This window comes from Carcharodon carcharias, chromosome 11 (assembly GCF_017639515.1).
Source record: "Carcharodon carcharias isolate sCarCar2 chromosome 11, sCarCar2.pri, whole genome shotgun sequence".
In the NCBI taxonomy this organism is placed as follows: Eukaryota; Metazoa; Chordata; class Chondrichthyes; order Lamniformes; family Lamnidae; genus Carcharodon; species Carcharodon carcharias.
The window spans coordinates 23,445,999-23,461,646 of record NC_054477.1 but is presented as its reverse complement, the minus strand read 5'-3'; the positions used below and the strand labels follow the sequence as shown (position 1 = coordinate 23,461,646).

The 15,648-nt window shown below is 41.6% G+C and overlaps 1 protein-coding gene across 2 annotated transcripts in view; it reads right to left on the bottom strand.

Annotated features, from left to right (window-relative positions):
- Positions 1–5,591, bottom strand: part of slc9a7 (solute carrier family 9 member 7) — a 228,767-nt gene extending 223,176 nt beyond the window's left edge. For both annotated transcript variants that reach the window (XM_041198855.1, XM_041198856.1), the window contains exon 1: positions 5,221–5,591. In XM_041198855.1, the coding sequence (XP_041054789.1) occupies positions 5,221–5,509 (289 nt within the window). In that variant the 5' untranslated portion in view covers positions 5,510–5,591. The remainder of the gene's footprint in view (positions 1–5,220) is intronic.
- Between the last annotated feature and the right edge of the window lie 10,057 nt (positions 5,592–15,648).

Below are 15,648 nucleotides of genomic sequence, written 5' to 3'. Positions count from 1 at the left end.
GCTAAAAGGCGGCAAATGATACGTTGGCCTCTATTACAAGAGGATTTGAGTATAGGAGTAAAGATGTCTTACTGTAATTATATACAGCCTTGGTGAGAAGGCACCTGGTGTATTGTGTGCAGTTTTGGTCTTCTTACCTAAGGAAAGATATACTAGCCATAGAGGCAGTGGAACGGAGGTTCACCAGACTAATTCCTGGGATGGTGGGATTGGCCAATGAGGAAAGATTAAATAGACTGGGCTTTTATTCTCTGGAGTTCAGAAGAACGAGAGGTAATTTCATTCAAACATACAAAATTCTTACAGGGCTCGACAGGGTAGATGCAGAAAGGATGTTCCCCCTAGCTGGAATCAGGGGACACTGTCTCAAAATAAGAAACACATGATTTAGGACTGATGAGGAGGAATTTCCCCACTCAGAGTGGTGAATCTTTGGAATTCTCTGCCCCAGAGGGCTGTGGAGGCTCAGTCATCGTGTGTGTTCAAGACTGAGATCGATAGATTTCTACACGTAAAAAACACCAAAGGGTACAGGGATACTGTAAGAAATGGTATTCAAGTAAATCAGCCATAGTCTCATTGAACGGCGGAGCAGGTTCAAAGGGCTGAATGGCCTATTCCAGCCCATCTTTCTTATTGCATGCTAAGAAACTATAAAGGCCTCTCCTTCCTGGTACTGCTTTTTAAAATTATTCGTTCATGGGATGTTGGTGTTGCCGGGTAGGTCAGCATTCATTGCCCATCCCTAACTGCCCTGTTCAGAGGGCATTTGAGAGTCAACCACATTGACGTGGGTCTGGAGTCACATGTAGGCCAGACCAGGTAACAGCAGCAGATCTCCCTCCCTATAGGACATTAGTGAACAGGATGGGTTTTTCCGACAAGCAGCAATGGCTTTGTGGTCATCATCATACTTTTAATTCCAGATTTTTATTGATTCAAATTTCACCATCTGTCATGGTGGGATTCGAACCCGTGTCCCCAGAGAGTTACCCTGGGTCTTCTGGAACACTAGCCCAGGGACAATACCAATATGCCACCACCTCCCCCATTTTACTGTACATCCTCAGTTTTTAAAAACAAAAATATTCGAGGGTAAAAACTAACTAGAACAGAAAGAAATATATTATATAAAACAGTGGCTATTCATGTATGAATAAAAATAATGGAGGCCGTTGATTGCACATGCCATTTCAATTTTCATTCCCCCATCACCATCCACCAGCTTGCAAACCCTCCCCACCCCCCCAAACCCGAAGAAATCCCCAGAAGCCCCCTCAATAAAAACACAATTTGACTTACTCAGTCACTGTAAATCTGTGGCCCTGATCAGGACATATTACCCCTTCTGTTATAAAACAACTTGCATGTATATAGTGCCTTAAACACAGTAAAACTTCCAGGAGTACTTCACCAAAGTGCAATCAGGCTAAAATAGACATAAGGGCACTTGAAAAAGAAGAAAGTTAGAAGCACAGACTATCCGCTAACTTACTGTGAACAATACATCACAGCAAGGGCAATCTGCTGTAAATATGTCACAAAGCTAATTTTGTCGCACTTCCTGAGACTTCTGAGTCTAATCAGAGGGAATTTTAATCTAATGCGAGAAAAGTTACTGCTATCAGTTCAGACTTTCCACAGGAGAAAGTGGAAGACAAATCAACAGCTGCAGCAAGCCATGGATGATCAGTTAAAAAAAACTAAAAACGTCACAGATTAAACCCAAGTGTTAAACGCAAGGTGTTTAAAATCATTTTAAAACCAAGGATTCTTACAATTAGCTTAATTTCTACTTGCTACCTCCTGCGCTTGGCCTTCCCCATTATAAATAGACAACAGTGTTAAAATGCAGTGTTTCAGCCTCCCTCGTTCCAAGAACATAATGATTCCAACTTGGTAGCTCACCTTTCAAACCATCTTCACCATGATCCGTGAATAAACCCAGCTGAAACATACAGAGTGCATTTTCTACATTTTGAAAAGGGACATACATCTACATTCTGTTTTGCAAGGTATAATATTTATTTCCCTACAAAGCAGCTTTGCAAGTCGAGTATAGTGCGTGTCGTGTCAAGTTTACTCCTGCAACGTTTTGCTGAAAACACCTTTATCACATCAAACACTCCAACTAATCAAGAGGTGTGGGGATGCAGACCATTTACTCCCAATTCTTGAAATATTAAAAACATGCCAAGGGAAAAAAATGCACTCTCAGGACAGGTGAGGATACCATTGAGGGAAAAGAAAGGTACAAATACTCTCCTCAATTCAATAAACCCTTCCAAATCTAGAGGAAAATCTAACATAACAACAAGCATGTGTTTTTCCAGCTGAACAGCACCACGCTTAGTAATTACTCAGTCTATTTGCTGCAGAAGAACATCACATGCACCTGTTATGCAGTTGCACACTGGAATTGCATATCCCCTGAGATTAAACAGTATAACTTTTATGAAATGTAAAAGCTGGCCTGTGACAGGAGTTTCTTTTGAGGAAAGTGTGCAAGGGTCCCAAACTCCTTGAGAAAGGCGGTCATTCTGCACAAACAGATCACCAAGTGCCACTGTGTATTTGAAAATGATACTGCCTCCGATACCCTAATTATGAACACAACTAAAGAATGGGACCTGGAAATTTGCAGCATAGAAAGTGGCCTCCCAACCCATCATATTGCTTTCTGACTCTCTGAAAGGGCAAACAACTTACCCAGTATTGAAGTGTTACAAAGTGAGAGTGTTTTTTTTTGGTTTAGAATGCCTCACTCCAATCAAATGCTGGCTCCTCTAAAACTTATCAAAAGCATCTTATTTTCTCAAATGATTATTTGCTTACTTTGTTAAACATATCTTATAGAAACACAGACTAATGTGTGTAAAGATTTTTACTATTCCTCCCCAGATCATGCAAAGTGGGCACTCAAGGAATGTGACGGGTGACCTGCTCCCTACTCCCTCAAAATGATGTAGCTGAGATCAGCAATAGTGGTGACAGGAGAAAAACAAAGCAAATCTGAAATCCCATCACTCGACTTTATATTGTGCCTCATCACATTTCAACATCTTGAAACACTTCACATAATGAATTACATTTTTTGGAATTCAGGGTTGTTATATAGGGAAGTGCTGCAACTATTTGCTGCCAGCACATAATGCAATGATTGGCCAGTCCATCTATTTTTTTGCTACTGCAGATCAAAGGAGGGGTTTTGGCCAAGAAACCATTATAACTCTTTGTCTCTTTTTCAGTAGTGCCATGAGTTCATTCAAGTCTGCCTGAACAAGTAGGCAAGACCTTGATTTAATGTGTCAACCAAAGAATAGCCCCTCTGATGAAGAACCCAACCCCTTTGTACACTGGAGTAACAGCCAGGATCAAGTCCTGTTGTGGATCCCCAGCTCATAACCAACCAATCCCAATGCTACCAACTGAGCCAAACTGATCCTTTCTCTGGAGGTTCGAGGAGCTGGAGTAGGCCATTTGGTCCTTTTAGCCTATTCCACTATTCAACTCCCCTTACTTCATCCCCTGCCCTGCATCACCCTTGGCTCCCTTATCTATCAAAAATCTGTCCAACTCTGCCTTGAATAAATTCAATGACTCAGCCTCTATCACTTTCTGGGGAACAGAATTCCACAGGCTAACCACCCTCAGAGAAAAACAAAATCTCCTCAACTCTGTATTAAAAGGGATACCCATATTCTTAAACTATGGCCCCTAGCTCTAGTCTCACCCACAAGTGGAAACATCCTTTCAGCATCCACCATATCAAGTCCCCTTAGGATCTTACAGGTTTCAGTAAGATTACCTCTCATTCTTCTAAACTCCATTGGGTACAGGCCAGTTGAGTCTTTATCTGAAATGTTAACTAACCTCAGCCTCCTCCAGAGGTCTCCAGCATCACAGATGCCAGTCTTCAGCCAATTCGATTCGCTCCACGTGATATCAAGAAACGGCTGAAAGCACTGTATACTGCAAAGGCTTTGGGCCTTCAACAGCACCTTCCAAACCCATGACCAGTACTATCTAGAAAGACAAGGGCAGCAGATACACAGGAACACCTTCACCTGGAAGTTCCTCTCCAAGCCACACACCATCCTGACTTGGAAATATATTGCCGTTCCTTCACTGCCGCTGGGTCAAAATCCTGGAACTCCCTTCCTAACAGCACAGTGGGTGTACCTACACCACATGGACTGTAGCAGTTCAAGAAGGCAGCTCACCACCACCTTCTCAAGGGCAACTAGGGATGGAGCCAGTGAAGCCCACATCCCACGAAGGAATAAAAATTTGTTTTCCCCCTTTCCAGATGCAGCTCATCCTGCTGTTATCTCTAGATGTTTTTTGGCAGGGGCTGGATTTGGAAAAAATTAAAATAATTCAACCCATGCTTCACAATCCCATCAATCTTTCGTGTTTGCCTTCTAACATGCTGCATCGCCAGAAATTCGCCACTCATTAAATCAGGCCTGCTTTTCCATAGTCTAATCTACCACCAGCATACCTGCTGGTTCAGCCAAGCAATTCTGCTTCACAGGAAATGGTATATCAGTCCATGACAATTTGCTAACATAATAAGTCTTATTACTCAGCCCAACACAAATGCAGGCAATTGCATTTTAATATATATATGTTTAACGTTTACAAAAAGAAGAAATAATGAGCAGACAGAACAAGTTTATTCCTTAAAAAAAGGTTGAACATATGGTGCAAACCTGCCAGCTTCCTAGCCAAACCATGCAATTTATTTTTAAAAAGGTCTATTAATAAACAAGAGTATGAAGAGATTTCAGTAGCTCTGGGCAACTATGATGCAGCAACTAGGGCAACCTAACTTGGAACCAGCCAGGGGCACGCGGAAATGATTGACGTTGGTCGACTGACAAATCAGAGCGGCGGCTGAGACCCAGCGAACCAATCGTAGGCGGTAGGGGCGAATAGGGGTGGGGCTTAAAGCCACCCAGGCAGGTTAGGTTTTAGACTCTTGTCAGTTTCAGTCCAATTCCCCCACACACAAAAAAAACAATTGAAATAGCAACATGACATTCCAGGCTGAATCGAAATAAATACATTAAAATCTTAAAACAGATACATTGTATTCACATGGTTCTAAATTGCTACAGCACGTGTGTAATGACAATGGAGCCAGCCTCCAAGTACAAGAGTTCCTTTTTGATGCCTTTATTATCTTTGAAAGGATAAATTAATATGTATCCTTACCATATATCATTGCCAACCCAGTCTCATGGAGGAAGCGAAAGCGCCGGTGTTTGAAGAGCCAGATGGTCAGGATGGTGAGCGTAAGGAGCAGGATGAAGAGCAGCAGATTAGCGCTGTCTTGCCGGTGGCTTTCTTCCGCCTCTTTCTCCGTGGCGATCTCCTCCATGGCGCTGTCTGCCCGGCACCGCCGAACCCAAAGGCTTAGCAGCCAGAAGACGACGAACAGAGGCTTCTTGACGCCGCAGACTGGAGCACCCCAGTCCCGGCTGCTGCTGCTTACGATCTCCATTGCCACCGAAACTCGCCTGTTTGTCTCTCTCTGTGCGTGTGTATAACCTCAGTGACTTGAGCACTTGTCAATACTGCGTAGGATCGGAGGGAAGGGGCGGGGAAAGAAAGGAGGAGACTCTTTTAGCACAAAGACCGCTTCGCGCTTAAAGAGGCAACGCTTTTCGTGGAGCTTGTTTTAAGTATATTTAGATTTTTTTTTGCAAAACGTTTACCATCTCACTGCCCATAACACTATGTCAAAGAAGAGCAGGGGAGTTAGCCCTTATGTCCTAGTCAATATTTATCTTTCAATCAATATCGCAGGAAAAACAATTTATTTGCTCATTATCACATTGTGTGTGAGAGCTTGCTGTGCACAAATCGGTTGCCAAGTTTCCTACATTACAAGTGACCACACTTCAAAAGCACTGCATTGGCTGTAAAGCACTTTGGGAGGTCCTGAGGAAGTGAAAGGCACTATATGAATGCACAGTTTTCCCTTTTGCTTTGCAATTACAGTGTTGCAATTCTGAATTCTAGCAAATTAGCTGCTCTACACTTGATAAAGTCCCCAAATTACAACTGTTTTTGTCACTTTTTTACTCTTTCACTGAGGGCACATTTGCTTCCAGTCTGACAGGGCGGGAAGTCAGCTTGCCGTCTTGGGCATGTGTTATGAATCATGATTGGACGATATTGGTTTTGTGCTAAGTAAAAGCAAAAAACTGTGGATGCTCGAAATCTGATGTAGTGGGGCATCCTTCCAACAGGTGGCAATGTTGGGAGGAGCACAGAGCAGGGGAACTGGTGGGCCCCTGCGGGCACCCCATGCATGGAGCAGTGCCTTTGAAGGCTGAGAGGCGGAGCCAGATGCCATGACTTGAGGGAGGAAGCAGCAAGGACTAATCCCAAGGCTTGTGAGTGGCAGTGTGGTGGCAGCTTGAAGTCTCAGGGTGGCTAGGGAGCCAAGAAGGTAATTAGCAATCTAATCAAACTGACTGGCAGCAGCCCTGAGTCTGAGAAGCCTCAGATGAAAGAGTGTGAGGCAACGGGACTGTAGCCAGGAGCTGTGCAGCAGAACAAGCCTGGTGAGTGATTGCATTGAAGAGCTGAGGCCCCCAAATAGGACTGAGATCTGGAGCATCTGCAGTGAATATTCTCTGTAAATAGTTTGTTTCTTGGAGTTAGGCTTTCCCTTGAGGGTTGATACTGCTATGATTGCAGTGGAATAAATGAACATTGTTTTATAACCTTTGTGCAGTCCTTGTGATTAAATCACACATTACACTGAAATAAATGCAGAAAATATGCAGTATGTCAGGCAGCATCTATGGAGAGATTATTTCAGTTAAAGTTTCAATTTGACTCCTTTCATCAGAGCTTGTTTGTAAACAATTTGATGATCCTAGGATGTAAGTTAAACACCAAAAAGTCCATCAACACACCCACAATTTTCAATTAGATAGTATCTTTAACATAGATAAAAGTTTCTAATCTTAGAAATTCATCTCTAAGATTACTCACAGGCAGAGTCTGATGAAAATTGACAAGGGCAATGACATAAAAGACGAATTAGGAAAGGTGATGAAACCTCGTCAAAGTGATCAATTTTAAGGAGGGTCTTAAAGGTGGAGAAGCAGGAAGGTTTTGGGTGGGCAATTCTAGTACTGAGGAGCTAGATGGTGAGGACACAGCTGCCAATGTGGGGCTAAGTGAGTGGACAATGCTCAAAAAGCCAGAGTTGGAGATTTCAGAGGGTTGTAGACTAAGAGGGAGTTAGAGATATGAGGGGTGAAGCTATTAAGGGATCAAATAAGAGATTTAAAAATTTGCTAATAATTTGTGTGTAAGTCTGTGTAGGCAATATCCATTGACAACCACCACCACCCCCATCCCCCACCAAACAACGTTATCGTGGACTCCTCAGAATATTTAACTAAATTAGTCAAACACGACCTACCCCTCACAAATCTGTGCTAACTGTTGTTGATCAGTTCATGCTTGTCTAAATGCTCAAGTTACTGTCACTGATGATAATTGCCAGTAACCTCCCCACAACGGCTATTAAAGACGAAATAACTCAATATCTAGATGAAGAGAAAATAAATAGAAGTGGCCGATAGGGATTTCAGAAAGGAAGATCATGCTGGGCAAACCCAATAAGAGTTCTTTGATGAGGTAACAGATATGGGGAATGGAGTAATTACAATGGCTATGGTTTGCATAAATTTTCAGAAAACATTTGGCAAAGTATCCACACTGGAGACTATTGGAAAAGATTATGAGGCATGTAATTAGCAGGGGTGCAGAAGGGAGGGTAGCAAATTAAGTGAAAATCTTGATCAAAGAGAGGAAATAAAGGGAGTTTCCTTGGCATGGTTGAAAATGGTAGCAATGTTCTGTAAAGTCCTGTTCTGTGACCATTCCTATGCACTGCAGACACCAACAACAACAACAATGCATATTTCATAGTAATTTTAATGTAATAAAACGTCCCAAAGTGCTTCAAAGAGCATTATAATTCAAAATATGTCATTGAGCCATATAAGGAGATACAGGGTCAGATGGCCAAAAGCTTAGTCAAAGAGGTAGGTTTTAAGAAATGTCTTTAAAAAATTACAAAGGAGAAAATAAGGTGGAGAGGTGTAGGGAGAGAATTCCAGAGCTTAGGATCTAGGCAGCTGAAGGGACAGCCACTTAATGGTGGGGCAATTAAAATCAAAGATGCTCAAGAGGCCATGAATGCAACTATAGAGTCATAAAGGTCTACAGCACAGAAAAAGACCCTTCGGTCCATTGAGTCTGTGCCAGTCAAACAAGTAGCTAACTATTCTAATCCCATTTTCCAGCACTGGGCCCATAGTCTTGGCATTGCAAGTGCACATCCAAATACTTCTTAAATGTTATGAGGGCTTCTGCCTCTACCACCCTTTTAGGCAATGAGTTCCAGATTCCCACCACTCTCTAGGTGAAAAAATTCTTCCTCACATCCCCTCTAAACCTCCTGCCCCTTACCTTAAATCTATGCCCCCTGGTTATTGATCCCTCCACCAAGGGGAAATGTTCCTTCCTGTCTACCTTATCTTTGCCCTTCATAACTATCTCGGAGGGTTGTGGGGCTGGAGAAGATTACAGAGATAGGAATGGATGCGATCATAGAGGAACTTGAGAACAAGTTGAGAATTTTTAAATCAAGAATTGTTTGACAGGGAGCCAATGTAAATCAGTGGGGACAGGAATGATTTAAGATTGGAATTTTGTGTGAGCTAAGACTTGGTGAGGGGTGCAGTATTTTAGATTACCTCAAATTTGCAGATGATAGAATGTGGGAGACCAGCCAGCGTGTGTTGGAGTACTCAAGTCTAAAGGTAACAAAGGCATGAATAAGGGTTTCAGTAGCAGATGAGCTCAGACAGGGTTGGAGTTGGGGATGTTAAGGAGATGGAAATATACAATCTGAGAGCTGGCAAGAATATGTGACTGGAAGCTCATCTTGGAGTTAAATGTGACACCAAGTTTGCAAACAGACTGGTTTAGTCTCAGACAGTTACCAGGGAGAGGGATTGAGTCAGTCACAAAACTAGGGGGAACCATGAGTTGTGAGAAGGATGCAAAGATGCTTCAAGGCAATTTGGACAGGTTAAATGAGTGAGCAAAAATTGGCAGATGGAATACAATGTGGAGAAATGTGAGGTTATCCACTTTAGTAGGAAGATCACAAAGGCAGAGTATTTCTTAAATGATGAGAGGCTTGGAAGTGTTGAACTTCAAAGGGACCTGGGTGTCCTTGTTCACGAGTCACTGAAAGCCAACATGTAGGTACAGTAAGCAATTAAGAAGGTACGTTGGCCTTTATTGCAAGACAGTTTGAGTATAGGAGTAAAGATTTCTTACTGCAATTACATAAAGCCTTGGTGAAACCTCACCCTGATGTATTCTGTACAGGTTTGGTCTTCTTACCTAAGGAAAGATATACTTGTCATAGAGGGAATGCAGTGAAGATTCACTAAACTAATTCCTAGGCTAGAGGGATTGTCCTATGAGGAACAATTAAATAGATTGGGCCTTTATTCTCTGGAGTTTAGAAGAATGAGGGGTGATATCATTCAAACATTCAACATTTTTACAGTGCTCAACAGGGTAGATGCAGGAAGGGTGTCTCCCCTCGCTGGGGGATCTAGGACCAGGGAACACAGTCTCAGAAAAAGATGAGGAGGAATTTGTTCAGTCAGAGGGTGGTGAGTCTTTGGAATTCTCTGCCCCAGAGGGCTGTGGAGGCTCAATCATTGAGTATGTTCAAGTCTGAGATCAATAGGTTTCTACATATTAAAAACATCTAGGGGTATAGGGACAGTGCAGGAAAATGTTGTTGAAGCAGAAGATCAGCCACGATCTCATTGAATGGTGGAGCGGGCTCAAAGGGCTGAATGGCCTACTCCTGCTCCTATTTCTTATGTTCTCATGCAGCCTTCAGTCTTCTCTATAAGAATTTTTAACAAGAGTTTGAGGAAAGGATGAGGAAATGCATTCATGATGGGACTCACTGATTATTTTTATTTTGAGATGCGTGCCTTGAATTCAGTAGTAATAAGTCCACAGTCTTAGAGGTGTTTTATAAAACTAAATTAAACATTTATTAATAAAAGAAATGATTTTAAGCACATACACAAGTCTACAAATTACTACTATGATAACTCCTAAATTCCCTAATTAATCTAGCTCCCAGTTACACCTTCGTTAAGACAAAAGCAAAACAACATAGATTTCAACAGAAACAGAAATACCTGGAAAAACTCAGCAGGTCTGGCAGCATCGGCGGAGAAGAAAAGAGTTAATGTTTCGAGTCCTCATGACCCTTCAACAGAACTAGATTTGTTGAATAGATTTCAACAGACCCAGGCAAAACATATAATATCCTGGACAGTCATATTTAAAATTAATTGTCTTAGCTTTGACAGAAGACAGCTTGGTACATAGAGGCTGGAGGCTTTTCACACTTGTTGGATCTTAGAATGCCTTTTTCTTATACATAACCTCATCTCCTTTATACAGGTTTCTCCCTTTTTAATGTAAATCCCATTATTCCAATATGTCTTTGCAAATTTATTTTTTCCATAATATAAATCTTTCATAGTACTCATAATATCAGTAATCTTTGGGAAAAATGAACACACTGTTTGGCTTAGCCTCTGTTGGTTAGCTGTAATACCTTACTATCTCTTTGAAATTCATAACTCTGGTTTATCTAAAAATACAAATGTTCTTCACACCTCCCATTCTAAAACTTCAACTATGTTTATGTATTTTGCATTTCAAACCTAGTTTCCCTTCTGATACATCAAAGCACCCAGAGCTGTCTGTATTTCAATTAAACCCACACACACACACACCTATACACAGGAAAACTAATCCAAACCCTACGATTAACCTACCTTTACAATAAATTACAATAATATTATGAAAATTATTATATTTTCATGCCATACTTATGTATACTCTTGAAGTAAATCTTGTTCATCAGTAAATATCCTTATGGAAAACCAAGCAATGCTGAATCCTCTATCATTGAACACTCAACCCCACACATGAAAGATTGAAAGGGATCGATTGCTCCTGTGAAAAAAGTATATCAGTTTTAACAGTTGTCAAATATTAGCCCCCTTTAGAAAAACTGCATCCTCAGATAGTGTGTGAGAACCCCCCAAACAGATTTCCTAAATCTCCCCCATTCTACATATGGATGTCCTTCCCACTTCCTTGTCTTACTTGTTTTCACCTTGATCCAGATTTTCATCTTTCATAACATCGTTTTCCTACTGCTGATTAAAATGTACTAAAATATAAAAATGTACTTCATCTACCATAAAGAAACAGGATTTTTCATTGGATAATGCTGTGCTACTACACTTGTTAAATAGTGTATTTATTGTTTCCAGTCTCCAAGCTTTCACCTCCTTAATAAATGGTCCAGCTGAACCTTCCTGTCCTGGTTCTTTATACCCAAACCCACCAAAGTATCTTCTTGTTCTGGTTTCATCTCACCTTCCTTTAAGTCTATACCCATCATGTTTAGAATATCCATTCATAGTGAAGGAAATCTTCCTTCTACCATCCCCATTCCTTTATTTAGACTCTTGTGACAGAAACAAAGCTCTATTCTGCCTCAATGAGAAAATCTTTGGTGTGTTTGAACCAACTAAAAATAATGACTTGCATTTATATAGTGCCTTTCACAACCCAAGGACATCCCAAAGTGCTTTCTAGCCAATGATGTGCTGTTGAAGTACACTTCCTGTTGTAATGTAGGAAATTCAGCGGACAACTTGCACATAGCCAGAACCCACAAGCAATAATATGATAATGGTCAGATAATGCTGGATGGAACCTTTTCTTTTCTTGACACGCAGTAAGGTGTGCTATTAGGATCTTTAATCTGTAGTCAAGTCAGGATGCATTGTTGTAGCACCAACCAGATTAAACATTGCCCATACATTAATTAGGTAGGCTAGTATTGTCAAGGTCGAACAGGCAACTTATTTTATTTTTTGCACCAAACTCATTGATGGGGGGCTATACACACACAGCAAGATTTCACTAATGTCCAGCATCAAATTGACCATCATGAGTGGGGAGAGAGTTAGGAATATGGCCCTTCCCAGGAATCACTTAAGAAAGTGAACAAAAGTTTGTGTCACCTAAAGGTCATCCAGATTGTCAATTGTGAAGCTATTTAATGTGGTCTGATTCAATCTTTTGCTGGTTTGAAGGAATTGGTACCACTACTTTCTTGTTGCTCTTTTTCTGCTACTGTGTAATTTTATGACTTGATTATTAGTTTTAACCTGAACAATATCTCCTTAGTTTGAGGTTTTGCGCCTTTCAGGATAGACCAAGAGAGTGTGGCAGGAAACCCATGCAATTTCCAGTGTGAAGAGCTGAGGGAATGGGCAATTGTTAGTCCAGCAGTATGCCATCTCATTGATCTGGTGCATAACAAAGAGTTTTGGTTCATATGAGCCAGTGGCCTTTCTAGTTTGTGCTGTGTGCACAAGCAAAGTATGGGAGAAAGCCTGAATTGCAGCACACTCTATCTGGTTCAGTGTGCACTTCAACTTGACCATATTCTCTCTCTCCTTGAATCTTTATTCACATTAGACACCACTACCTCTCTTTGCCTTTGCTCATCCTTCTCCTACAGAATCTGAAGTTCTAAGCATCTTGTCTGTCATCCCTACACAGACTGTTCTTGTTAAACAGTGCAGATAGCAAGTCTCATCACATGCTATGTGATTCAATGGTAGACCTCAGTCAACAGATTGCAGGTTTGAATCCAACTTCAGAGACCAGAGTACAAAATCCAGATTGATGCTCTCATGCAGCGCAGAGGGACTGCTTTACTGTTGAAAGTGCTATCTTTCAAAATTCTCCAGATGGCACAGTAACATTCAGGCGTGTGTTTCATCCATTCATTTTATGGACAAATAGTTTGAAGTGGGGAACATGGACCTGAATTCCCACAATGTATTCCAATGTTAATGCCCTTCACTTGGAGTGCTGAAATTGGATATTTATCCCATGTCTCCATTTCAAAGAGATTGATGGCTCATTATCCCAGCAAAAGCTGACACAAACTAGAAGGAGCATAAAATAAAACCCAATTGCCATCTTACCATGTATCAGAACTAGAAAATCTGGAATTGTCCTTCTTAAAGCGGAAATGTAGAAATTATAAAGGGTTTTGATAGAAAAAATAAGGAGAAACTGTTTTCACTGGCAGGATGGCCAGTGATCAGAGAACATTGGTTTAACAGAATCGGCAGACGAGCCAGAGGTTTTCTTTTCCTCTAGTTTTTTTTTGATAATTTGGAAAGTACTGTCCGAAAGCGTGCTGGAAGCAGATTTTAATGATAACTTCCAAAACAGGCAAACCTGAAAAAGAAAACTTTGCAGGGCTATTGAGAAAGAGGCAAATTGGATCCAGAATTGGCTGAGTGGCAGGAAGCAGAGGGTGATGGTCAAGGGGTGTTTTTGTGACAGGATGCCTGTGTCCAGTGGGGTTCTACAAGGATCGGTGTTGGCTCTCTTGCTGTTTGTGGTATATATAAACAATTTAGATTTGAATGTAGGAGGGTTGCTCAGTAAGTTCGCGGATGACACGAAAATTGATGGGGTGGTAAATAGTGAGGAGGATAGCCTTAGATTACAGGAGGATTTCGACAGGCTGGTTAGATGGGCTGATCAGTGGCAAATGGAATTTAATCCGGATAAGTGTGAGGTGATGCACTTGAGCAGGACAAACAAGGCATGGGAATAAATGATGAATGGTAGGACCCTGGGAAGTAACGAGGATCAGAGGGACCTTGGTGTGCATGTCCACTGGTCCCTTAGGGTAGCAGGACAGGTAGATAAGGTGGTTAAGAAGGCATATGGGATAGTTGCCTTTATTAGCCGAGGCATAGAATACAAGAGCAAGGAGGAACTGTATAAAACGCTGGTTAAACCACAGCTAGAGTATTAATAGCATGCAGTTCTGGAATCCGCATTTTGGAAGGATGTGATTGCACTTGAGAGAGTACAGAGGAGATTTACCAGGATGTTGCCTGGGCTGGGCAGTTTTAGTTATGAGGAGAGACTGGATAGACTGGGGTTATTTTCCCTGGAGCAGAGGAGATTGAGGGGGAACATGATTGAGGTGTATAAAATTATGAGGGGCATAGATAGGAAGGAACTTTGCCCCTTGGTGGAAAGATCAGTAACCAGGGGGCATAGATCTAAGGTAAGGAGCAGGAGTTTTAGAGGGAATGTGAGGAAGAATTTTTCACCCAGAGGGTGGTGGGAATCTGGAACTCACTGCCTGAAAGGATGGTAGAGGGAAAACCCACATAACATTGAAGAAATATTTGCATGTGAACTTGGGATGCCATGGCATACAAGGCTATGGGCCTATTACTGGAAAATGGGATTAGAATAGTTAGGTACTTGTTTGACCGGCGCAGACTCGATGGGCCGAAGGGCCTTTTTCTGTGCTGTAGACCTCTTGACTCTATGGCTGTAGGAGAGGAGTGGACCAATTGGATTGCTCATTCAAAGAACAGGCACAATAGAAAAATGGCCGCCTTCTGCACTACGCGACCCAATAATATTCATTCTGACGATCGGCTATTCAATTTCTGTCCTGAGGTATTTACTGGTGATGGAAAGCCTCAATTGTATTAGTGGTCATCACATAGTGTAGTTCCTCATGTAAACAAGGGAGACAAAGACTCATCTAACAAAAGCGCCTCTTTAGCTAAGAAAACTATAAGAAAGCAAATTTTTCAATTTAAATAATATTATTTACACCCTCAACTATAATGATCCTTGGGGTCACCATGACACAGGCTAACACTGCAAAAGAGAACCATGGATGGCTGTTTTGACCAGACTTGGGTGCAAACCCACAAGAAATTCCCCCAGACTGCCTGGGCACACTAAGGATCAGTTTCATTACCCTTTTCCTTTTTAAGACACATTTTGACTCTTCTTAATTATCAATTATGATCAGAGACTTAGGAAGCAAATATATCCAAAGTTTCCTATTTTTAAAGGGCATTTACTGTGAAGGGCAAAGTAAATAAAAATAAAATAAACTTTCATGTTACATGTTCTGCCACTCCATTGACCCCTGACATTGTTGGCCCACAAACCAGCGGGGACAGTTCCCCGTTCTGATTGGTGAATATGAGCGAAATCCTGTACATGATTGGCTTGGGTGTTCTGCGCTGTGACTGGTCAATCTGAGAAAAAGCTTATCACTGATTGGTGAATTTTGGGTTCCGGCATTCTGCAACGTGACAAGAGAAATGGTGCCTCCGATTGGTGAATTGAGGGTCACTGGGTTCTTCTGCGCCCTGAATGGCGAATACGAACGGAATCTCGCCATTGATTGGTGAAACGATTGCCCCGTCATTCTGCGCTGTGATTAGCAATTCGTTCAAGCCCCTTTTATCCGATTGGTCGAACTGTGCTCGATGCTGATCCGTGATTGGTTGGATCGCAGTAAGAGCTGCCAAATGCGATTTTTCATTGATTTTTCTTGTCTTACCTCCGTCAGTGATTATTGAGTTCGACCCACAGCACCTAATATCCGTCATCTGGAAACATAGATAGTGAAGATGA